Source organism: Sander lucioperca, chromosome 9, assembly GCF_008315115.2.
Source record: "Sander lucioperca isolate FBNREF2018 chromosome 9, SLUC_FBN_1.2, whole genome shotgun sequence".
NCBI classification, from domain to species: Eukaryota; Metazoa; Chordata; class Actinopteri; order Perciformes; family Percidae; genus Sander; species Sander lucioperca.
In genome coordinates this window covers 9693185-9720314 of record NC_050181.1, presented here as the reverse complement: position 1 = coordinate 9720314, position 27130 = coordinate 9693185, and the positions used below count along the sequence as shown (strand labels likewise).

The 27130-nt window shown below is 40.1% G+C and overlaps 1 protein-coding gene across 2 annotated transcripts in view; it reads left to right on the top strand.

Annotated features, from left to right (window-relative positions):
* The window catches only part of agap3 (ArfGAP with GTPase domain, ankyrin repeat and PH domain 3), a 124652-nt gene that overhangs the window by 18382 nt on the left and 79140 nt on the right, over positions 1 to 27130 (top strand). Inside the window, exon 1 of one of the 2 annotated variants that reach the window (XM_036004781.1) lies at positions 25467 to 26071. The exons of the other annotated variant lie outside the window; for it this stretch is intronic. Within the exon in view, the coding sequence (XP_035860674.1) occupies positions 25951 to 26071 (121 nt within the window). The 5' untranslated portion in view covers positions 25467 to 25950. Of the gene's footprint in view, positions 1 to 25466; positions 26072 to 27130 lie in introns of those variants that run through there. 2 annotated transcript variants of the gene reach the window in all.

The following is a 27130-nucleotide window of genomic DNA, read 5'->3' as shown; positions in this document are numbered from 1 at the left end:
TTGAGGGAAAGCTAACCTGCCATACCGGGCTGAGTTTGAATTTTACCATCTGTTCTGTGGATCCTCTAGCAGACCAAGTCCTGACTCCTTGCTCTCTCACCCTCAGCAGTTTTAAAAGCCAGCTGTTTAATAGCACCTGCGTATCAGTAAGGTTGTGCTTTGTGGTCATGGCCATCTGGACATTTGTGTGTGACAGCAGGTGCACTTCACCTTTCATGGGACTCAATAACTACTGAATAAGAAGTACCGAAATGTTTGTTTTTCATGAGCTCAAATGCCCAAAGAGTTTTACTCTTTGTGGTGATACAAGACCTTTTTCTTAATGTTTAGGCAGCCAATCTACCCATAAGCCTCCTAATATGTTGAGTTGGCTTCATAATCTGCTGAAGTAGCAAGTGCAAAAAAGGGGGACACATTACCCCTCTATACTGAATAGATTTTCATGGTTCTTATTCCTGACATATGCTCTGTGAAAGGAGAGGAGCGTATAGCCCAGGGCAGTTTATAAGCAGGGCAGTACTGATGATGTATCAAGAGGTCTTAGTAACACAAGGGTTTCTGGATGTTCTTCTGAAGCGTGGGGGTTGCTTATAGTGATAACCTCCAGAGAGGATCCCAGATGGGGATGCCATCCTCTCAGCTGGCCTACTTCCCTGACACTCGTAACACGTAGCAATTTGTCCAATCCGCCTGCGCCTCCTCTCTTGCTAAGCCAGCCATGTAATTATTGTGTACATTTTGGCCTTGCTGTAGTGAAAGATACTCTTCTTATACAGAATTTCCATACGCTGAGCAATTGTGATCAGAGCCTGGCACGGCACGAGTAACAGGAATGGCATTGTAAAATGCGTTGCTGTCATCTGTTAGATAAAAGTAAGAATGTGAATGTAGAATTGGGGGAAAAAACTCCAAACCACCTACTTTACCCAGGAGCAAAAAAGGATGATTTCTCTCTTGTCACCTACATGACAACACATGATAAGCCAATCATTTTAGCTCAATAGACTGTCACAAGTAGGATCACAATATTGCAGGTCATCCCGGGATCTCCTGCTGTGAGTATGCAGATGAAATGCATATGATCGCAAGTGGCTTGGCGTGCTGTACCCAGTGAAAATGAGGCAGTAGTCAGTAGTAGTCACTTCACACTTGAAAGGGAACCCACTGTGTATGAGGGACTGACTGCAACCTCGTAATTTGACCCTAACTTGTGAGTGAGTCAGTCATCTGTCATACCTGATAACTGTAAACTCACCAGCACAAAGTCCATTTATATTTCTTGGGCCTTCTTGGTTTAACTAACAACGGCTTAAAAAGCTATCAGAAGGAATCCAAAGGGAATAACTTTGGGAATTCACTCACTGATTCATGAGGCGTGTCAGTCAAAAAACGACACGCCCTCTTGGCTAAGATTTTTACGGACTCCATCGTGCTGCAGTCTGTGGTTTGGAGCTCTGCTTGGCACCTGCAAAATGATGTGGACTTTGTTTTCATCTCTTAATTACTTACTGTCATCATATTGACATGGCCAGTGTGGACTTGGCAATAGGTAGCCCCACAAACAACATCTAAAAAGGCTGTGCGTAATACAAATCAAATATTATGTATAACTGACAAATTGGCACTATATCATAGACACATATTTGTAAAGAATTACCAATAGGTTTATGAAACAAACCTGTGGTCCTGCTTTTATTGAATGCGTGTCTTAATCAGATAATTAATTGTCTTTATTAAGAAATCACAATAAAAGAGGAAAATGTACAACCCATTTATACTTAACGTCTGATTTTACAATTTAGTTTTTGTGAATTCCACTACTCACTAAATCAATTCAGTACATAAATCAAGCAGTTATCCAATAATCATGCAGTTTGATATTTTATATTTTAGTTTATATTTTTATTGTTGCACTAATTGATTGGGCCACCAGAGGGGGCAGAAAACATCAAAACAAGCTGATAGATACCCAGCCACCCAGAGTTTGCTAGTAAACCAACAACAACAAAACGTTACATACCGTTAGCTACATACCTAACGTTAGCATACAAGGAACACTACATTCATTTGGAGACGTGTTGTAGCCACTGGGTGAATGTAAGTCCAATGTTTACTTTACTTTTAGCTTTGATTTGGGTTTACCCATAGACAGTATATTTACCAAAACATATATAGTATATTTACTGAGAAAAGTTTTTAGTTTGCTACGTTGAAGTTGGCTAACGTAGCTAACGTTAGTCACAAACGCAAATGATAACTTTGACAGTTTGGTGCTGGAAAAGTAGCGTGGAGTTTGTTTATCATATTGTCTTGCTCCGTTAGCATTAACGTTACCTAGGTTAAAGGTACTGAGGTTGTTGAAAGTGGCCGACACTAACGTTAAATGTGCATTACAGTGGTAAAATATGTTACAGGTATTATTACATAACAGGTAAAATATAAAATGCTAACGTCAGCAGCATGCTAACAAGCTATATGTGAAGCAGGTGTGGCTAGTGTTTACGATGTTCACTATTTTAGTTTAGCATGCAAATTGCTTACATTTGCTAATTAGCACTAAACACAAAACAGCTGTGGATGATGGCGCTACAGTCAGGTGAATCACCCAAGTTATTCAAATTATCGCTTGTTGAACATGAATGTCTGTAGAAATTGTCACGGAAACCAATCCAATATTTCAGTCTGGAACAACTGGCAGACCAATATTATTCACTTAGAAGCTGCATAACTGCTTGATTGGCTTGTGTCCAGTCTGCCTAAAAGCTGTATGACATTTATTTTTCTATGCTTTCCTTAATTTGCAATCCCTTTCTCTCTGATTGGCAAAAAGCACCAGTGATCGTTTAGTTTGTAATGAGGCTGACTGGTGCTGAAATTAACAAATCATTATTTCTTAAAACCAGCCTGGTAATGACTGGGCAACAGGAAAGCACACTTCCAAGAAATAATGATTGTCCAGTGACAAAGACCATGGTTATCATCAGTATGTCCATAAATCTGATTCACAGTCTTGTACATGTGACATGACCAACTAAGTGTATTTTTGCTCTATTGATTCCAGCTTTGGGATAAACTTTTTTTATTGTCACACCTCCACATCACACTGCCAATAATCACATGCCATTTATAATACAGTTTTAGCTCTTTAAGCAGTATTTGTGAAAATTGCCTAATTTACTGAAATACACTTAATCCAATTGCTTCGTCTGATCAAAGGAGGAAATTATTATAAGTATGATTTTATGTGTGATGTCTTTTGTAACATCAGATGTGTGTTGTAATTGGCTTGAACACCTGAATGTCGATAAAAGCATTTGGTGGTGGGAGGCTTTTGTGGTCCAGGCGGCGCCAGTCTTTCTTTGCTTTTCCAGTCCTGTTTCGGTAATGACTATAAAATCAAGAGATGTGACAAAGGAACATGGGCACAGGTGATGCAAGAATCTCTCATTGCCACCATGTGGAGCTGCTCATGGCTTCTTCAGTTGAATGGAGTTACATAAAATCTACAGCCTCATACTTAAAACAGGAGAGTCATAAATCAACCTGCACAGTCACAACAGCGCAGCAATTTTTTTCCTGAGTTGTTCTGAGTGCTTCTCATCTTTTCTTCCTCTTTTGTCCTCCACTTCCTACTCTCTTGGTCTTTCCTTTTATGTAACCTGGAAAATATAGAAAGGAAGCTGATGGTAACTTTGTTGATGATTCATTACTGTTCTGTCGTCAGGGCTCTCAGAGTATGCATATGGGTAATGATAGCAATTTGGCTGAAAATGACTTTTCCTTTGACGGGTCACCATTTCTCTTCTCATTCCTTTACTGCAGTGTGCTTTGAGTCCATAATTTGTAGACACAGTCATTTTTTTTGCAAGAGTTGCCACTTTTCCCTGTCTCATCAATTTTTCCGAACAAACGGGGAAGTCTCCGATTCTTTGTTTCCTACTGTTTTCTTTGCATTCTTTCACCATCACATAGCAGGATTTTGGTGGGAGCATCTCTTGAAAGTCGTCCAACGTTTGAGAAAATAGAAGCTGACGCAACTCTTTCCACGCTAGTTGAATTTAGCATTTTGGGCCAGATAATTCGCTTTGCCAGTCTTCGAGTGTGAAATTTGCTGTGACATGCTCTCCCTTTCTTATGGTCTTTCGCTGTCTCTATCTTTCTGCCGTCTCTCATTCATTCTGCTACACACTCATACATCACTTATTCTCGTCCTCTCTGTCTTTTTCTCGTTCTTTGTGCAGAAAGATTTACTCATACTCAGGCCCTAAATTATTCTAAACCTCTGCTTTACAATAATTATCTACAATGAAGCTTAAGTCAAATCTGTTTTCAGCTTTTAGACTATGTTGTATATGTTATAATTTGCATGCTGTTAGCCAGAGCAGTCAATCTGTTGCTCTAACAGAATTCAATTTTAATACAGTTGTACACATTTTCTGTTCGGTTTTACACTTCAATATTTGTCATTTATCGAACAAAACAATGGCAGTGGAGTGCAGAAGTAAACAAAACATTTTTTGCAGAACTACACTTTTTTATTTTTTTATTTAATGGCTTTATATGGCCTCTGTCAGTGTTTGTGTTGCATTGACTTTACAGCACTGCCACAGCATCCTGTCAGCTTACTAATAAACAGCTTAACACCTTACAGCACAGAGACATGGGAGCATCCGGCCTCCGTGGCCATGCCTGGCATATGACGGGAGGAGGAGAATGGGACTCAGCCACCGGATGTGTAGTCAGGAACCAGTCATCACTCTCTTCCTAATCTCCCTGTTTACCCCCCGTTTACCACCATCTGGAGAGGATGCCAGGGACTGGCCTAGTGGCAGAATTAAACTCATGGGCTTGGAGCGCCGGCAGGCTCGAGAGGAAAATCCTGGAGGGAAAAGGCCTTTTTGCAGTTCCCGCTTGTCTGTCCTGCGTCCTTGCTCTGTGGTGTTGGACAGCAGCCTGCAGTGCTGACGTAGGCTGCCCTGCCTCTCAACAAGACAACATCTAGCTCATCTGGCATCCAAAACATGCCCACAAGAACAAATCCCGATTGTGGATTAGGCCGCAAAGAAGATTCACTTTAGGACGTATTGCAATCAAGCTGCACCCCAGATCAATGAAGTAATTTAGTAATCTTTGAGTTTTATATTCTTTGCTGTGCAGGTTTCATTTAATAGTATACAGTGCTTTTCTTTTTACCTCCCTCTTTTGCGTTAACCACCTATTATAAGCAGTTAAGGTCAAAATCAAGGCAGCGGTGCCTAGTCTCTTTCTGTGCTCTAGTCCCCTGGAGAGCACTGAACTGCAGAAAGCTATGTTTCTCTAAGTAATGAGAGTGCTAGCTACCTAATACCTGGCTGCAAAAATAAGGCCAAAGATGCACTGAGCATGTGTTCATACTGTGTGCTGCACTTTTATATTGGCTGCCATGTGCTACAGTCTTTATTAATAATGCTATTCTTGCTGCAGGTAATGGAGAGTGCATCAGATAGTGTCAGTTTTGACCCTCTTGTCATTTGATTCAATACAGGTTGGCTAATTGGTGATGTAAGCAGAGATGGAGAATAAAGTAATCCCCTCTCCATGACTACCCAGGTTTAATGCTTATAGCAAGCTACAGTAAGGAACATTTTGTCTCTGACAGTGTGGTTGGTAAGCCAGATGGAATTCAGGCTGCATGGAGAAATGATTTTAGTTCACTCAGTGGACTGCTAGTGCCAAAACATCTGATTATCTCCTTTCCCGCGCCTCTTTTCCTTCATAACTACCAGTCAAACTAGTTGTAATAAACTGGTGGCCACATCTTTGCTTCCACCTTTTAATATCCTGTCCGCTCATTGGTCTGCAGGGAGAGAAGACGAGGACAGGAAGTTTTAAATTAGGCCGTATGGGGGAGGGGGGTGCCAGTGTTTGTGTGTTCAGCTCAAAACGAGCGGCCTTGAATATGAGCCATGAGTCTCGTACCAGAAGTGTAACCACATAGCTCTTATTTATTTATTAATTTGTTGGCCAATAAGTAGTTACATACATGTAAACATAGTTCTTAAAAAAGTAGTATATCAGCACAGAAAATACTCCTTGTGTAAGTTTGTTATTACAGTTTTCTCCCAAGTTGCTAACATCCCCAAATTCAGAAAAAAAGGAGGACGTGACCTTAGTATGGTAGTGACAGTCCTGTGCAGTGTATATCTCCACGTCTACCATCATACCATTTTAAGATCTTACAAGTTTTAGGTTGGAAATTTGTTGGTCTTACATAACATGCCAGTTTTCATGTTTTTTTTTTCTGCTACCTAATTATGAAAGCTGTGTTTCAGAAAGACAGTTTTCTTAATTATGCTGCAGTTTTGGATTTGAATTTGAGCCTTGTCTAGACAGAAAAGCAGCAGTATCCAGTATTTTTTCAAGGGAGGATTCATATGTGTTAAAAAAAACATAGAAGCAAAATTTGTTTTTTCCCCACGTAAAAAAAATCAATGTTGCTCTGTCCTGAGGGATAAACAGTACCTGCATTTTTGGAATTAGCTTCTCAAATAAAAGTAGTTTTTTCCATTAAATTAATTTAGCAGGAAATTGCTGAAGTTTAGAAGGGTAAACATGTTCCCATTAGAGAACATAAACACAACTTATTGGTGTATAGATTTAGATTGTACTTCCTTTCGGCTCTATTCAGACCAGAGCTATAGTAATCAAGGCCTGGCATGCCGCCTTGGATTTGTAAAATATGTGCGTGTATTGTTTGGTCATGTAGTGGTTTGTAAGAAAAACAGCATGGAGCAATATGTTTGGTTCTCCCATAATGTATCGTTGGTCTCTCACTGTGAAAGCAAGGTTTTCTCTTCTACCTCCCTCCCACTCTCTCTCTCTCTCTCTCTCTCTCTCTCTCTCTCTCTCTCTCTCTCTCTCTCTCTCTCCCCCCCCCCCCTTTCCTTTCTCTCACACTCTGCAAGGGTGAACGTGGGCGGCTGTATAAAGCATGACAGCAGTGCACTGTTGAATGTAGACTAGAAATGAGGAATTAAGAAATACAACACCCATGGAAACATTAAGCCAGCCTTGATAAAAGTGCTTGTTTGTTTTTAAGGCTGTTGATGTGCAATTGTTGAGCTTATAGTTTTGTTGCACCATTATTTTATGGTGTTTGTGTGTAAGACTGACTTTTAGAAAAGGTTTATTTTGCGAGACTTTTTTGAATTGGAAGTGAAAGTCTTCTATTGATGCTGCTGTTGTATGTATATCTCCAGTTTGACAGTAAATTGGGAATATTTTTTGTGATTTCCTCTCTATCATGCTGTGTATTTTTTGTCTGTGTTCATGCCAGGGGATGTTTGCATCCCACAAACCCTTTGTTTCTATGTTCGCCTTTATGTAAGCATTCTCTTCCTTCCATCGTCTGCACCCCTGCTGGGATTTGTGCAGCGAGGGGCTCGGCAACCGTGACACTGATGAGCACAGCATCAGCGTGTGTGTGTGTGTGTGTGTGTGTGTGTGTTTGTTTGTGTGTGTGTGTGTGTTTCATAGTGACTTTGCCTGTGTGTCACGCCCCCCTTGACAGAGCGTTGGCATTGATGAATGCAACAGCAGCTGGGTTGAACTGAATGTTACTTGTTATTCTGTCTCTCTCTTTCTGTTTTTTTTCCTTCTCTCTGACACAAAACCAAACAGCAGATAGACATTTTTCCAATTTCCTAACTCATGTTATTTTCTGATAGAGAGAGGAAGTGGTGTTGGTTAGTCGGATGGCTGCGCAGCAGTCAATCTGGGCGTGGAGTCGAGGCTGCCATGGCTTGCTGGGTGACTGGTGACTGTGCAAAAATTGCTGTGGACTGGATTAATATGTGAATGCTTTCATGAAATACTTCTAAAAATCAAATTACGATAATGCAGCACCTCATTTTAGAATGGATGTGTCTGCTCTGCAGGTCATTTCTAATCAAATACTAGCAACGTTGTTACTTTGGATAATGGTAGTCACATAGCCTCACTTATCAAATGTGAATGCAAAAGTGTTACCATCTAGAATGGACTCCTGATTTCAGTGTATTTATCATCGTTACTTAATAGGTAAGTTGAACAACAGGACAGTCTCTTAAAACCCAGGTGGTGTTATGTAACTGAGACTGCCATTTGCTGATATCATTAGTTACTTTGTTGATTTCGTTTGATGATTGATTTTTATCATGACAGGCTGTTTTTCATTTCATCTTTGCACATATACATTATAAATTGCTTTGGTAGAAACAGCACACAGTAGCCTAATTGGAATTCAAATTATACTCATCTATCAGAGCTATTTGAAGATCTCTATCCATTTTTTTCACCGCTCATGGCCTACTTTGTGAAGACTGTGGCAGTTTTATTAGTTCTGTAAGACATAGACATTGATAGAAAACAGTGTCTGAGTGTCTGTTTCCCTAATTTTCCATGTCAGATTACAATTATATTTGGAAACTGTTGAGTTAAAAAGTTGAGCATAAGGTTTGCTCACAGATAGACAGGCATGTGTGGAAATAGATTTATGAATGAATGCATTAATAAAAAAAATGAACGGTTGTTCAAGTAAAATGTAAAATTAGTCTTCACACTTAAACAGGCACGAGGCCTTTGAGGTTGCCTAGGCAACTGGTTGCCTGTGCAATGGATGGGCAAGTGGGCGTAGAGTCAACATGGGTTTGTGGGCCGGTGCGAGCGGAGGCAGGCGATTGGCACACAGCACATGCCGCACGGGGGCTTAATGCTGATGATCACAGTGGTGTTGACCCTCGTCCATCTGCTGGGAAATGAAGAGGGTGACAACAACGTGAAATGTTGGGAGTGCACACACCCCTGCCTTTGTGGCTTGCCACAGCTGGAAGCCGACAGAGGTTTGTGAAAACATCAAATTCAGGGACCACCTGGTGGAAGAGGATTTGTCCTCCTTTCTTTGACTACTGTTGATTTTAAGATTGTGGGTGGAATGTTAGGTCATGTGCCACATGAGCCTTGTTTTTCATGAGCTGAGATTTGTAACTGCCTTACAGTTAGTGCTGAGACAATTGATTAGTGGAACACCAGGAAAGGTGTTTGCAACTATTTTGATAATTGATTTATTAAGTAAAAAATTAGTTCAAATAATTGTATAGTTCCAGTTTATGAAATGTAAGGATTTGCTGTTTTTCTTTGTCTCATGAGTATTTTATTATCAATTTATCTGCCTATTATATCCTGATTAATCATTTGGCCAATAAAATGTCAAAATATACATCTCCAGCCCAAAGTAACATCTTTTATGCCTGACCAGCAGTCCAAATCCCAAAGACATTCCGTTTATTGTAGGGCTGCAACTATTGTTTATTTTCATGATTGATTAATCTGCCTCATATTTTCTCAGTTTATCGTTTTGTCTATAAAATAGTGAAAAATGTCCCAAGTCCCAGTAGCCTAAGGTGAAGTATTGAAATGGCTCCAAAAACCTCCCAAATATTCAGATACCACAAAGAAAAGCATCAACACATCACATTTGAGAAGCTGTAAAGCGTGAATGTTTGGCATCTTTGCTTGAAAAATGACTTAAATGATTATTGAATCAATCAACAATTAAAAATAAAAAAGTAACTGCTTACATTACTATGCTTGTAACGTTAACCGCCACTGTCCGCCTAGTTCACTTGCACTGAATAGCATATTTTTAATGGCTAACTATAGACGTTGATTTTCAGCCTATCTGCTGCATTTTCCCCCCTCAGCCAGTCACCTCAGCCATTTTGTTCTTACTTTGAGTGAGAGGCCGTTCAACAGTGAGAAATTCCACTGTGGATGCGGAGTGCGTGGGCCACTACCCCACTGATGAGCTTCTTATGTAATATCCGTCTTCCAACCTCTCAGTGCACGCTGGTACTGGATTGTCCATAGTGAGCACAAGCTGGCAGATTTTACTCTTGTGTTGCTATAGCTAACATTTAAGATCCATGTTTTTTGTATACTGGTTGTTGAAATATCTGATGTAAAAGAAAATGTAAAATATATTTAAGATGTTTTCCAAATTCTGTTCAACAGGATTTTACCCAAAAAATGGCATGGTTACCTTAGAAATACGCCTGTATTATCTGTTCCTCTTTGAGATTATCTACATTTCATTTTTAGTGCAAGCAGAAGAAGAGGCCTATTTCTGCAAATCTCCTCCTTAAATGTATTTAGCATTTTCATACAGCAACAGTGACCCCCTGTGGCGATGCTCTACCACCACATATACACACCAGGAGAGATTTATTTTTTACCTCTGATGTGAAACTCTGTTTATATATTTCAGCTGACAGAGTAACAAAGTAGGTACACCACATCAAATTGAAGTGAGAGTACAACAGAGTCGCTGCAACAAATGGTATTAGCCATGAGCACCTGGGGATACAGAAATAGAGGGTGTCTGTTGTGTTGTGGCTCTACGCAGTACGTGGGCAGAGCTTATGTTGAAATTTAGATGAATCTCCTCCGTTTATTGTGTCAAGGCGGTGCTCAGTTGTTGGCTAAAGTCTGATTAGCTATTTGTTTACTCTCTACAGCCGTCCCTTCTCCAGGGGCTGTGCACAGATGCTATTATGTTTTGGTTGTTATCTGTTGATCTGGAATCTATTTGAGTATCTGAAAAAGGCCAACGTGCCAGAATTACACTCTGTCCTTATCACTTGACTGACTCTGTATTTCTCATTTATTTTGTGACTTCGGTTGAGTGGAACGGGACAGTTAAGGCACTTTTCCCAAGTGATCTGTATATTTAATTGAAGATGTCCTTTCTCACACTGAATAATTTTACTCTGCGGTGGTGTTATTATTTCGGTCACATTTTCTGTGAAGTTTATAATCACTAGAGAAGTCTTATCTTTAAACCGTCTGCAGTGTGACTTTGCCTTGAGCTAGTGCATGTTTGATGACATAGATTCTCATTGAGAAGTGGGAGAGCACAGCAGCAGAGGACACAAACCAATTAAAACAACTGTAAATGTTACCAAATCAAACACTGAAGTTGCACCTCTGATGGACTTTACATTAGCCATAACAGCTTTGAGATGTGATGTGGAAAAAAAGTTATGGTTTCCTCTGTTTATAAGCCATAAAAAAATGCTAGCATCAAGGTGCCTGGTGACATTACTTGTGAGTGAGTAAGCTTTGAATATCTTCCTTGACTGATGGATACATGTTTCCCTAGGCCTTAGATCTATTGCAGCATGAGTCACTGCTGGACCATTAGGAGATATGGAGACACAAACAGGATTACAGCAGACCAAACGGCTATTTGCATGTGAAGAGGACAATTAACAATCCCTCTCCCACATATTTGTATTATTAGAATAAGCATTAGAATAGTCAAGAGACTGTATACACGGTAAGTGCCCTACAGGATCCTGACAAGTATGGCCTGTGTGTAAGTTATGCATTCTCAGTGGTGTTTGTTTCATACCGAATGTGCATGTGTCATGGCTTTTTCAGTGTGTGCTTTCAATGCAAAGTCTACGAAAGTGAAAGCCAGCGCAAATCAGACTGAATCCCTGAGAGCAGCTGCTTATCTGTCAAGTGTTTCGCAAGCAAACATGCATTTACCTCCTTACACAGTTTACACAGGAAGTTAATTTGCCATTTGAGTACAGAGTAGCAGGAAATTAACATTGAAATTGACACTAATCACTCAATCACTGGTTTCTCCTAAATATTTCTTATGATGTTGCTTCTTTCGCATACTTATCCTGGCTGGTATTATGATAATCACTACAATACAGTAATACAATAAAGTGTTATACCTTTCTAAGTTTGGTGCCCATAAAATCCTTAAATCAAATAACTTTTTTTATTTGCAACTGTGTTGGACTGTAAAAGAACATTTCCCTTAATGCAGACTTACTGTCTTTAGCATCCTCAACATAAGATAATTCTTTTTTTTTTTTTTTTTTTTTAGATTATTTAACTGATTAGATAAGTTTCTTTACACAAGAGTTGGCTTCATGCCATAAAACAGTGGTTCCCAACCTTGGAGTCAGGACCACAGCAGATAGATCTGACGGGTAGGGCAACGGAGAAAAACTAACAGATTTAGGCTACAAAAAATTGAATTATTAGATAATTATACCTCCCACAGGCCTCATTATTAAGAAATCATTATCGCGCTGAACTGGTCGCAACATGGGTTCGCAACTTGACACTGCTTCTTTTTAAGGGGTCATTAGCCTAAAAAGGTCAGCAACCACTGCCATAAAACATAACATCAGTGTACTGTGTTAAATTTTGTTTTCTGCTTGACACACACTTCTTGTGTGCATGACTTAGTTGGCATTCAGACAACGCATAGCTGAGATTTTGAAAATCTTTCTTGTTCAGCGGAACACACTTAAAAGATTCAATTTTTGATATCTATTATCATAAAGTCTTCTGAGACACCGACTCTACTATCTGGCCTTTTGTATTGTCATTCATAAAGTTCTTTATCAGCCCTCTGAATGTACTAGTCCTGCGTTTCACTAGATAGACAGGGCTTGGGTTATGAGAAAGGGAGACTGATGTCGACATAATGCCGGCCATCCTGCAGCTGTCACTACGATGAGGCGCAAAATTGACACTGCTGCTGTGCTGATCTCATTGGCATGCAGCAGCAGCGGCCATGCAGCCGGTTCAGACTCAATCCAGACAAAGAGCCTATCGGTCAAAACTACAGCCACAAGAGCTTTTACCTTTTGATCCCCAAACACTGACCTTGACTTGCAACTGTTTAAACTGCCTTCATCACACTAGAGGTAAAACAGGGGTAGGGTTTGGCTCATACTTATTTTTTGCACCATGTTAATCTTTGCACCATCAGCCCTAAAGCAGTGGAGTGTTGTAGCACCTTTCAGCAGGTTTCTCCCCCCACAAGCGCTCACACCTGTCTCTTCCCGGAGCCCAGAAATAGTGCACTGCAGCAGTGTGCTTCTCCGAGGGGCGGGCAGCCATGTGACCTCAGAAACTATTGTACCCATGGAGATGCCTGAGTAAAAATAGCAGAACCGTCATCTTCTGCTAGTACTGTAGATCAGGCAGTGTGGGGGGGCTTCCCCTGAATTTCATTAATCTTGGAGTGTCTGCAGTTATAACGCAGGGTTACGTAACAGAGAATGACATTATAGAATTGCATCTTCCCAGAAGGTGTGGGAGCAGATGAAGCCAGTGCATCTTGGCGGTTTTTGAATTGGCAGTTATTTGTCAGGGTCTAGTTAAAGAACAGGTCTCCCTTCTCCTGGGGAAGCTGCTGATGCAGTGTTCAGCAAGCACGGGGAGGGTGGAGGATTGTGGGCGAATAGGATCGAGTTAAAGATGAAGAGACGCAGAAAGAGGGAGGAGGAGGAGGAGGAGGAGGAGAAGAACCTGGAGGAGATCACGTTCTTGTGTCATATCTATTGCTAAGGATTGTTTTCCAGTAGCCCAAACCGTAATTCTCAGCTCATTAGGCTTCTCATTTTACTTTGGGTTACACAAGGGAAGCTACGGGATTCCTGTGGAGTGTGTGTGTGTGTGTGTGTGTGTGTGTGCGCTTTTGTTTATCATATTCAAACACAATCAACATCTCAGTGGCAGGGGGACAAAATCAATCGCTGAAAAGTTAGCATGGATTGAAGGTGTAGGGGTTATGACACTTCAAATCTCAATGAGGCAGTAATGCTGAATAATAATGTACACTGTAAATGCTCTGCATAGAAGATATTTGCTATTAAGTGCATTTAAGAGGCCTCTGGTAAATGAAAAATATAAACCGGGGGCACGTCAACATCTCAAGTGCAGCATATTTCGCTCATGGTCATTAAATGCCCATTTATTGCAATTTAGATGTAATTTTCTTTGCTGCCAATGAATTGTTTCAGGTCGAAATGTGCATATTGCTCAGTTACTAAAATTAGTGCAGCCAGCAATGTTCTGCCATGATGCACAGAAATTAAATGACATTTCATCACATACCGTTCAGAGAGGATGACTGCATCGTTCCCATGGATGCTTGCTTAAAGGTTTTAACTGTACTTGTGTGGCAGCTGCCTGCTTGGACACTCCACAGAGCTGAAGTTATTAAATAAATATCTTTGGTACAGCAGATGTGTGCCTCCATTAATTTGACTTGATTCTGACACTTCCCAAAGGGAGAACTCCCCCATGTCTAATAAAGATGGCTTGTCAGCATTTGGAAAATTCAATCTCCAGGCTGGATGTAAGTCTGAACAAGTTGTGTTGATCTCTTGTGGTGTTTCTTGAGAAAAAGAGTGAATGTTTAGATTGATATCAGTTAATATGAATTCCAAGAACATTTTATTTTTTCCCTTTTCCCCCTCCAGGTTGAATACACAGCACTTATCTCTTCACATGAAACTTCACACAGGCTTTTTGTCTCATGTTTTGGCAAAAATAGGTTTCTACAATTTTTGTCTAGTTTTTGTTTTTTCAGATTTTCTGTAATTATAAAGACACTGTTTTTTGAGGGAGGATTTGATAGCCAATAGTACTATGTCATGTTTTTAAATCTTTCAGTTGTCAGTGTCAAAACCTGACAAAGACCCTGCGGTATGATATCAGATGGAGTCACAGAAACTGTGTATTCAGCACACTGTGGTGCCCTGCGGAGAATCTGATCTTCTGATCAGCAGTTTTGAAATCCTCACATTTAACGTTAAAGATGACAAAAAAAGGAAGGAAAAATGCAGATAATGAGCTCATGTTTCTATATCCCTTCAGTGCCCTGTTATGACATGAACTACTACGACTACCATTTGTAGTCACTGTTCCATTATCTTTGTGACTAGTATTGCCACTGTTCATCACATCCCCAACCGGCACTGTCAGACACCGCCTACCAAGAGCCTGGGTCTGTCTGAGGTTTCTTCCTAAAAGGGAGTTTTTCCTGGTCACTGTCGCATTAGCCACTGCTAATGCTTGCTCTTGGGGGAATTACTGGAATTGTTGGGTCTTTGTAAATTATAGAGTGTGGTCTAGACCTACTCTATCTGTAAAGTGTCTCGAGATAACTCTTGTTATGATTTGATACTATAAATAAAATTGAATTGAATATTACTGTTAGGTTTATGATTATGTTAGGATGTTGTGTTTGTTCCTTAATATCCTAGCTAGTCCATCTCAGTGCTGCCATTTTCAGATTTGGTTGACATTATAACAAAAGCCCTCAGGCAGGCCTCATTTCTCGAAAGCCAAATTGTAGGAAATACTAGACAGGCACCATCACTCAGTGTCTCCACGTCCAGTTTAATCACATTCAGGTTTTCTGGTTCACCTCGACCAGCTGCTCGTGCCCACATCTTACTGGACTGAAACAATAAGCATAATGAATATTTCTTCCTCCGTTGTACCTGGCAGGGACAGGATGATGTGTCATTATGTTAAGGGCACCTGAACATGTCATGAAGAGCGCGTAATGTAACCGCTCCATACTGACTTTGACAAATAGAGCTGTCATGAAACTTACCAATTAGGATTCAGATGTTTGCGCTGGCCTCTCCAGCCTCAGCGTCTGTGTCATTCAGACACTGCGACTGAGCTGGAACTAAGCCTTTGAGTCTGACTGAGGACATGAGAATACTGATGAAATGTCATTTCTGATAGAGGTTCACAACAGTCCTACTATAAATGGTTTCAGAGCTATTCAGTGTCACACTGAATCCCCACTTTTGAAGCCTCGTGGAGATTTCAGGCCTGTGCAAGCCACGGAGGGAATCTATAGGCCTATATGTCAATTTGGTTTTTGATATTGAGATAAGTAGATTTTTTTTGCAAAGATTTGTATATGTTTACCTCACTGTCTTCCCTTTTGTGCCCATCACACTCTAAGCACCGTGCTAATTGTCAGTAACCAAGTTACCACGGTTCCCGTCATACTGAGCGCCATTTAACTTGAACTGGTGGAGCGTGGCTTAATTGTCAGTCACCTGTGGAACTAAATCTCCCAGAGCTATTTCAGAGGCTGAGGATTTGAGATTTTCATCAGTCACAGATATGCTAGTTAAATGAACATAACAACAATTAATCCCACATTGAATACAGAACCAACGATGCGTCACTATCCTGGAGCCATTATCGGTTGAAAACTGATTACATAACTGTTTGCAGTACGCAAATGGCACTGTATCAACACTGAATCTTTTTTATGTTGTAAACTTTTTACGAACTGTATCAGCTGGATAGAAACAAATAAAGACTCCTGTGTGTAGATCAGTCAGCAGCTGCTCCATAGGTTTGCATGTTATTAGCACTGGTACAGGGGCATCAGTAGGAATGAATGGTATTCCTCCTGACTTCTTTGTAAAATGGTGTTGTCAGCTTCACAACGAAGCTCCCAGCTTATTGTCTCAGCATGCATGGGCGGCACAGGAACGGAGACAAAAGGCGTGGGAAATTGCATGGGAGCTTGTACCCAAATGTGTCGCTATTCTTGGCCCTCTTTTTGGAACAGCACAGAAAGAAAAACCTTGAAAGGAGTGAAAAGGAGAAGACTGCACAGAATTGTATACTGTAGATGTATTGCTTCTCCTGTAGAAATACAGCAGACTTGTGGTTTTGCATGTAAACCATAGAAATAATTGATTAATATTGACTTGTTTGGCTCTCCAGAGCATCATTACTACCCAATGAAGAGTAGCAAGAGTGTAAAAAATATCAGAACTAAAGTAATAGTTTAAGTAACTTTACATTGTCATAGCAAGAAGGCGTCAGTTTGTGGCTGACTAATGTTGTGAATGGCAGTTCAATTTATTTTAACAACTGCATGTATTGTTACAACATTATGGTGCTGAGATACAAGAATGCAGCTGAAAGCCAAATGGTGCATGACAGATTACATGTTGCTGTTACAAGAAGGAAATTGGAGAAAGAAGATGATCCATGTAGCATGATCGTTTGAAGTGTATGTTGGCGAGCAAGATAGTGACATATGCAAAGCTGGAACTAGTCTTTCAATACCCAAGCTCTTTTCTTAAATGATACAGAAGCCTGATTGAAGGGATTTCTTCTGAGTCTGACTCTGACCTCTTTTGTTAACAGTAGTCTGGTGCTTCACAGAGATGTCAACAAATAATAGCACATTACAGTTATCTTTGGCCATTGTTTTCAGTGAATTGATTCAAGCCTATTTCATCCCTGCTCACTGATGATAATCTTTCAGGTCTCTCTATGTTACTGTGTAATATTACCAAAAACGATATAAATATTACTATTTCTACATTACAATTAATATTACAGAATGCAATACCACATCAAAGCTATTGCATAAAAACGAGTTTGTAAGGCAAGTTTTAAAGGATGACACCAGAAGTAAGCGGGGGTTCGCAAACTAATGTGTAGAGGAGGAGGAGGACTGGGAGCCACCAGCCCACACAAACCTGCCAGCAAAAACTGTGCATCTCTCTGCAGCTTCCTCCTACGTACTCTCACTGGTCATTTTGTCATCTTCTACAAACCAGTGTATGCCGCCGTGTTTCCAGCTACCCATTCCCAGTTTTTGAAATTCACACTAACCTTTTTCTTTCTTCAGTTGTTCCATTCTCTCTGGCCAAGTCTGCATCACCCACATTTTTCTGCATCTTGAATTTCTTCATCTGACACATCAAACGAATAATAACATATTGGCTGCAGGGTGGTAGTGATGGTGATTGCAAAATGCAATAGTCAAAAAGTCAAGACTACCCCCTATTCATCCACCTATGCACGTTTAGTAGATTTGCAGGTACAAACACACCAGTGTTTCCGCTATATACATTTAGCTGTTCCTTCAGCATTTAATGAAATGTCATAAAGTCAAAATTACACGACTCTGCAGAGCTGTCTGCTATACTGAACTCAAGCCAACAGTCATTCTCTCTCTCTCCCCTTTGATGGTGAGCAACTGGAACAGTGACAGGATGTCATCACTCAAAGTCATGACAACCAAATAAACAGCGCGAGTACAGCATTTTGACGAAAGCCTCTGCGGCTGTTTTACCATGAAAACCACGCTCACGTGGGTCCCGTGAAATATGACGGCTACAGTAACTTTGAAAATGGCGTTATGGGCACTGAATTTGATGAATGTACTGTTTATCAGACCCCAGATGAGACAAGAAGCTAACATTAGTGAACCCTGCAGTCCCTCTGACTCCCCGCTGCAGGAGACGTTGTCTTCCCTCGATACGCTGTGTTCACTTACCGTTTAAAACATTTTTTAGGTTAGTGGGGATGCATACCGACATGCCAACATGAAAACCAACATGAAAAAACCTAGTAATGTTCACTCAACATTTTGCTCATAAGTTTATGAACCCATGCTAAAGTTGACTAAAAAGAGGAATGAAAAAAATTATCTTTTGGAAATTGATTTTAATGCCTTAATTAAAAAAATTGGAAAAATCAACCTTTAAGGACACCAATTTTTTTTGTGAATGAATAATGTATCGTAAATAAATTAATGTTCTTCCTTAAAATACAGGGGCCAGTTATTTCATGGATCCAGGATACTATGCATCCTGATAAAGTTCCCTTGGCCTTTGGAATTAAAATAGCCCCACATCATCACATACCCTTCACCATACCTAGAGATTGGCATGGGGTACTTTCCATAAAATCATCTCTTAAAGGTGCAATATGTAATACTGACAGCTATTGTTTAAAATAGTTACTGCAGTACAAATTCAAAATACTGGAGAGAGTCGTCTCCCCCAGACTCGAAGTTCACGTTGGTGGCCAGGCTGATACCAGAGCATCCACAACAATGTTGCTAGACGTTTGTCTCACATAGCCAGACATTACTCCACAGCACAGCGGAGTAGCTAACGTTAGATGCTGGCTATATGGACAGTCATAAAAGCCCGTGCTCACGTGGAGCTCTGTACCCAACTGACAGACACACTTTTTTGGCTTAGAATTACCGTAGGAACTGCTAAAAATCCCACAACCTCGCCATCCTCTCCACATGCCAGACAGACACACTTCCTCGGCTTAGAATTACAATAGGAACCGCTAAAAATACCACTACCTTGCCGTCCTTTTCCACCCGACTGAACACACTTTATTGGCTTAGAATTACGACAACAATCGCTAAACACACTGCAAACTCAAGGTTCTCTCTTTCCGATTTACAGCCCCCCTCTCTTGGCTTCAAATAACTCACCGTTGTCGGCTACGGCTGCTGAACAGGCTACACGTTGTAAACAGCCGTGGCTGCTTGCCTGGTCCTCCAGTAACATTAGCAGTTAGCAGGGTTAGCATGGCGGCGTTAGCCAGGACCAGTCGGGATCACTTCACTGGCTGTGTCTCAGTTGTTTTTGCGAGTAACCAACTTGGGTACTCTAGCTATATAATTCAGTGTGAGTAGCTACACAAATGTTGAAATGACATAAAATGCCCGTCCCTAGTAGCTGTGATAAATTAGCCTGAAGCTAATGCTTACCTGTTCAGGAGGAAATTAGCCAACTCTGCGTCCTTTTGGGCTCTAAGCTGTCTCCATCTTTCAAATACATCTCCAATATTTACCCAGACGGGTTTGTTATGTCTCTGGTCACGCAACTATTAGAAACATGCGTTTTTTTTGTTGGGTAAAATCCATCTCCATTGATCCTGTTCGTTTGTTTGCTGCTTTTATGGCTGTACTAACCTTACAGCTGTAGCGCGCTGGATTTACGTTTTTACAGGTATATCTGGCAACCCAGCCTGGCTGACAAACTGGGCAGTTGATAATAACAAACAGGCCAAAACACAAACAGAAATTCCGTCACTGAACGGAAATTTCAAAAGGAGAAAATACTGGCATTAGCATTGTTGTCAGAAAAGATAGTATTTCAACTTAGCATGTTTCCTTAATATCTGATGACGCATTGGGGTCATTTTTGGAATTATTACAATAATTATATTACATATTGGACCTTTTTAATGCAAATCAAACCAGCTATTAGGCTAACTGAAATAAAACCATGCCAATTTAACATAAGGGGTACCTACTTATGCCCCCTGTATTTTAAGGAAGAACATTTATTTATTTACGATACATTATTCATTCACAAATAAAATTGGTGTCCTTAAAGGCTGGATTTTTCTTAATTTTTTTTAAATTAAGGCATTAAGATTAATTTCCAAAAGATTATTTTTTTTTATTCTTTTTAGTCAACTTTAGTATGGGTTCATAAACGTACGTATGAGCACCACTGTATGTGCTGGATATTTGAAAAAAAATCTAGTGGAAACCCAGCACACTGAGTCTTGGTACTTTATATTTAGTATTTTTTTGTCTATTTTCTGTCAGAGGAAATTAGCAGTGAGCATCTTGGATGTAAAACATCTTAATAAGGGAGCTTCATGCTTCTCAGCTGAGGTTATACAACGAATACACACTCTGTCACTGTCTCTCTCCCATTCAATCTCATAAATTCTCCATCTTTCTCTTACACACACTATACAAACGCACAAGCTCTCTCTCAAAACCTGAATTTAAGAGACAGAAGCGTCTGGAATTTTTTCACAACCTCCCACAGACGTCCTCAAACCTATCATTTTCTCTGCAGTGGAGCAATGGTGACGTATGCTCATCGCTAGTGCAGCTGAATTTTAAAAAGCTCTACACCCACGCTCAATACCACTACTGCAAGCATAATTATCATAAACTTTTCTCTGCCGTCTGTAGCCCTTCTGTCTCTGTGTATGATTCTCCTGACTTTTTCATTTGAAAATATTAATTCAGTGTCGATGCAAGAAGGGTTCTGGTAAAAAAGGGTTCTGGTAAATTGATGTCCTTTTGAAAATTGGTAGGTCATTGTGTAATCACTTGTGCTTTTTAATCGTTTAAGTGTGGGGGAATCAAAAGCATGTTTACATATTTTGTGTGTGTGTGTGTGCGCATTTCAGTTTTCTGCTTGTGTTCTTGTTATCAAAATTATAATTCAGATCTTTCAAGGGAATCCACTGTTTGACAGACCTGAAATATTTGGTGGGAGTCACATAAAGGGTTAATTGTGCCACAGAGAGCTGGATAGTCACACCCAGGAAAACAGTGTTCCAGAGGAACTCCCTTGACTGCCCACACTTACTGTTATAATTCGTAGTTTCGTAGTTTAGGTTGTGTTTTAGTCACATTCTTCACAGCACATTTTCAGAAACTAGTAGAAAATAGTTTTCAAATAAAGCCTTATACATGCTAGGCCTTGCAGTTCTTCTGTTACAAGCGTTTCCATTTGGGTATGGCAAATAGGCGAAATTAAATGAAAAAGGGATGTATCACTGCATCTGAATATCTGAAAGCAGATAAATAATTAGGAAGGTAAGGACCTTAAATTACATTTACAATAGTTCAAATGTATGGAATGAACAAATTTACTTATGTGGACATTCATGCAGTCATGGACAAGCTATTTTTTTCTCATCATGGTATGTTCAGTTAAAGCCCTCTCCAAATGCTTTAATGAGCCAACCTTTTTTGTGCCAGGGACCAGTATAAAAAAATTCCAGGGACCAGTTGTCAATTTTAATGCCTAAATTTTAAGATGCAACATTTTTAAACCTAGGATGTTACTGTTTTATCTATAGTGGTTATGTTTGCATATTATGAACAAAATGTTTCCTTTTTCTCCCATACAATTAGGTCTATTTCAAAATCAACTCACACAGCACTCACGCACTCAACAGTAGGTGGCAGTAATGGCAAAATGTATGAAAATACCAGCCCATTTCACCTGTTAAATCTCTCCAGAACCACTAAAGACAATCACTTCAACAGCAACTCAGTGTTTTCACTCACCAACAGGTGACAACAAAGGCTAATTGTACAACATACATAATAAGAGCCAGTTTCAACAGACAATTTCAGAACTACAGTAGCAACTCACAGTGATGTCAGCCAATCATTTCTAAAAGTATGAAATTAGAGATTGAGTTTTAACCACAACAAAAAATACCAGACCAACAAGAAGTTGGTGCAAGTGCACACAACAAGCTGTTCTTCCTGGGCTTCGATATGCAACCAAAACAATGCACACAAATACCAGAATATGATAAAACAAAATTTTAAAAAGGACCACTTCACAAATAAAAATGAAAACCAACTTACAGTCTGATATCCATATCAGTGAGACCCCTGGGATTGCTTGGCAGCCACAAAAAACAGATGGAATATATCAAAACTTGCAGCTGAGCGTCCAACTCTGAAGTTTTGACGGCTTCATTGCTTCATTGCATATTTCACCACAAACAACACACAACGGATTTGGCGCCACGGATCCATATATCAGGCATTGTATATTTATGATTTAAGCTTGACTTGCTTTTTTTTTTCTGCTATTTTTGTGTTGGTAATAGCCTTTTTTACTGGAACAGTGTGCAATGAAACAGGCCGTGGAAGTTCGCTGGGGCCCACTCATCTCTGCACCTATGCTGCAGCTGCCAATTTACGTGCACCGGTCCGGTCAGATACATAGGCCTACGTCCTGAACCAATGAGCCACTAAGCAATCACAAGGCTGCCGCTCAAAAAAAAATTTGATCTAGTCTATTTATTGTTAATGTTTTGGATGAAATGACATGACTGTTATAGCAATTTAAAAAAGACAATTATAATATAAAAAAAGACAACAAAAAAAAAAGACCATTATTCTGGGAATATTTCAAGGCCCGGGCCGGTACTAACGGGTCAACGGACCGGGACCGGGGGTTGGGAATCACTGCCCTACGAAAAGTCAACACCCAGTCTTGTAACGTTCATCTTTATTCTAAACAAAGCAACTTGCAGCATGACAATAATTCATCATATTTAAAAACATTATGTTTCGGCAGATAATATGAACACAGAGTTGCAGTTATCAGAGAGCTCTGGTGGTAGTTAAAACTTATTATCTTTTAGCCTTTGAGATGTGTGAAGGTGTGATGTGTGAATGATGAATTAACACGATATTGATTTTGGGTCATACAGCCCAGATCCATGTCACATTGTATTTCTAGAAATACTCAGTGAGAATTTTGATTCCTCCTCCCTGTATTCACTTGACTAAAAGATAAGTAAGGAACATTTTTGTGCTCATTAAACCTTGTGAGTCACTTCTGCACTCTTTGGCACTGATTTGTCATACAAAAGCTCTCACTGAACACCTCTGATTAATACGGATGACACACGTATGTTTGTGCTTTCAGAAAGTAGATAACATCAGAGGTTTTGTTCTGGATGCTCATCAGGTGTGAGTCGTGCTGCAGTTGTGTATGTGTTAATAAGGTCAGCAACACCTTACTGATAGAAAATGTAGGCGGTGTTCGACTATAACCACTTACCAGCCTTATGCTGATTATCCAAAGTCTGGTCACTGCCCTCATCTGTTCCTGAGGAAGCAAACTGTCTTCTTAAAAAAAGCGCACATGTGTGCATCGCTGTCTTCCTCATGTTCCAATACTGACGAAGAGTTAGTAAGCTTTACTTAGTGCTGGGCGGTATGACCAAAAATTTGTATGACGGTATTTTTAAGATTCTGGCAGTTTCACGGTATATCACAGTATTTTCTTTCTTTTGCTTGACTGGACCTTTATATAGGTCTATAATGGCTTATTCTACTGTCAGGAGTACATAGAATATCACAAACACATATTAATGTCATACTAAAAGCTTTGATTACTAAAGGGTTTGCTTGACTCCACAACATTATACAATAACGTTATATGAAGGAGAATGCATGAAAGTTACAGAATCTAAACTATTTTTATTGTGCAAACTGCAAAGTAGTAAAATAAACTTAAATCGATTGAATACACATATAAACAACTTTAACATTGTTTCCCTTTCAAAACAAAATAGTTGTAAGATAGTTGTATAAACACTACCTTGGCCACAGATTGTTGTAGAAAAGTGGGCGACTGAACGTAGCTCCGCTGTCAGCCTCCTTCGGTGTTTGAATGTTAGCAGGTTAGCGGACGTATTTCTGCGAGCCAAGACATCTTAAATCCAGTGTTTTAATCATTGCTCTGAACCATTTTTTCTCCCGTCTTTCTCAACGGTCTGTAGTGGGGCCGTAGGTGGATTGTTATTGCGTTCATAATGTTGCTCCGCTGCATGCTTGAAGTGACATGTCTTTAACGTTAGCACGGCCGAGTAACGTTAGTGCAATCAAGTAATGTTAGCGCGACGGGCAACAACAGTGGCTAAATTATGTCAGATTCTTTAGAAACCAAAAACAACAGACAGCTCCTCTCTTGAGCATACGTTGTTCTGATGTATCTCTGGTCTTTCTTCATCCTCTAATTTTCTTCTCTGTTCTTGAATGTGCAGTAGCGACCGGAGCCTCTCCCAGCGTAACAGACTGTTATGCTACCTGGCTAGCTAGCAGCTATAATGTTACCCAACATGCCGTCTGGCGGTGTAAATTTGTAAATGTAAAATTATTAGTGTTAGAAATTGTTTAAGTCACAAATTGTTGTGTGCTATGGTGTTTTATCCTGTTAAAGAGAGTTAGTTGTGGGTTATTAATTGTTGTGTTATAAAGTTACTACAATGAGGGAGAAGGGTACGCAGTTAACAGGGCTCCCGTTCTCAATTCACTCTTTATATTACTTTAGCCGTAGCACTCTCTGTGGCAATGCACCGGTATTACGGTATATGAAAAATTCATATCATACGGGAAATGAATACCGGTATACGGTATAAACCTATATACCGCCCGGCACTAGCTTTACTCGTGGCTTGGATAATCATGCAATAGGCTAGACAACACCAGCACTCATCGCACGTTGTGTCTATGTCCTTATATAAACACACCAGTGCTGTCGGTCTGTCATGTCTGCTGTTGTAACGTATCTGTTCCGTGCTTCCTGCTAATAGGTGTTCAGAAGGTATCACAACCCCTGAAATTACTTAAGCCCTGAAGATAATTGATGATACTGTGAAAACCTTTCCAAGTTGAACCATTCACTATTTCTAGCCGTAGTAGGTGACTGCAGCATGGAGACATCTGAGGGAGGTTGTCTAATTTAGTTAGCTCAAACTTTGACAATAATTTTCTTGTAGGAATTTGTTGCTTTTGAAAGAAATTGAAAAAAGCAATCTTCGAATCAGTATGCAGTTCCTTACTGACTGGACCGGTATCTTACTGTTACTGACTTGTAAAAAAAAAAAAAAAAGTACCAAGAAAATCTTTTGTGTTGGTAAAGACTTAGAATGTAGCCTTAAGAAAGTAAACAGCAAAGTCAGCTCAGAGCCATGTTGGCAAAACAACAGTACACTCATGTTTGTAAAAGTGACACACAGGTAAATGGATATATGTCCAACACACACAGAATGACTTCTGCTCACAATGAGGCTGATCTGTATAGATGCGGAGGGTAATTCAGGAACCTCAAAACATGCTAATCCAGTTTTTCTGAAAATCCATGCCATCAAGATACGGTTACAAGAGGGAGAAACATTTAGCTGTGGGACAGAGGAGGAGAGAGGAGCACACAAGAGAAGCTCTGTTACTAAGTCGGCACGCAGGTTTCCTCCGGACCGACCCGCAACAGAGACAACAGGATAGTGGATTAACTTTAATCCTATCAGTGTTTCTTATGTAGGACCCTGTTAGCCAACACCTGCATTACGAATTACCAGGAGGAAACAACTCCAAGTGAACCGGGACACATGGCCTCTCTGGGCCACTTCCTCATACTGTCAAGTAACCGTTCAGGTTTCTGCTGGTAACTGCATTATCAGGTCTGCATGGAAGGCACATCATGGCCACAGCATGATGCAACTGACAAAAGAGATGGTTTTTTTGCAGCCATGCTGGACAAAAGCGTCAGCAGGAGCTGAGAATTGAGCTGCAATGATATTTTCACAGCAATGCCTGATGGAAGCAAAAGAAAACCCCACGAGGAGAGGAAAATAAAAATATGACCAACAGTTTGGACTGACACAGGACATCTTAGGCTTCTGGATGTTTTGTTTTCGAATGGTTATATTGTGAGTAATAAAAAAGTCCCTTTGAGGTAGACTATGTTGCTGTGCTTTGGGGGTCGTAGACGAACTCGACACCACCAGATCCAATGGAGCGAAAAGGACTGCTTGCTTTACGATGAGCCTCATATTATTCCAAACCCCTGCTTCCTAGACACAGGTAAGGGCCAGCAAAGCCAGCTTAGATGGGACCTAACTTCACTGTTAAGGCATCTTGACATTTTACTGTTAATATTTAATACTGTCTCTCATAAGAAACCTCAAGATTTTCCTCATTGTGTATGTGTGGAAAGGTTTCCTGGAACTACACCTTAAATATTTTCAATTGTTCCAATTCTAACAGCACTTGGTCTGCTGATAAGAACACAAAAGGGAAGAATGCACCTCCAATATTCCAGTACTTGTACGTACTGTAAATTAGATGAAATGGCAAAGGCCTTGATTTAGATAAGCTTAAAGTAATGTCATTTTGGGGCATGTTTTTCCTTCAACGTGAAGAAATGATCAGCGTTTCAGCTATTCGAGGGCTTCAGGGTGTTTTTGTGGAAAAAAAGGTTTTTTTAATTAAGTGCTGATGAGAATCAGCTTTTGGCACAAAGCTGCTGTGACACTTATACTGCAACTTCCAGCGTCATGGTTATACTGGATTTCCCTTAGTGACGCAGTCGTAGTTATACTGTATTTCCCATAGTGACGCACTCTGAGAATGGGCAGTCAGTGTTGCCATGTTGTTCTAGGTTTTCTCTGCCAAAATCCCTCATAAGCAATAATGCTAAATGATCATGCACCTGTGTCAGGGTTTGTATCTTATATAGAAAATGTTGTAATGAGAGGTTTCAATATAATCCAAATATAGAGAGTTGTTCTGATGTTGTGTCATAAAAACATTGTTCAAGCAAATTATGCCAATGTTAATGTTAATGCTAAATTGATATCAATTCAATATCAAGAGGAACATGCCCCATTTTTTGTTTCCTACAAGCATTTTTCTCTTTTTGACCACAAAGAGGCAGTGTTCCAGCCCAAACCGCGCTGTAACTAAGTGCTGCAGAGTTGAGCAGGTAAAATCTGGCTTGATTCAGATGATGCTCTCTATAAAAATGGCCCCATTTCAGCTCACCAAAGCACCATAGCTGTGAAAACTAGGAAATGGAACAAGAACATGTAAAGGCTGTTTGGGCCATTAAGCTTACACTGTGTGTGGGCTCTGTAGTGGGAG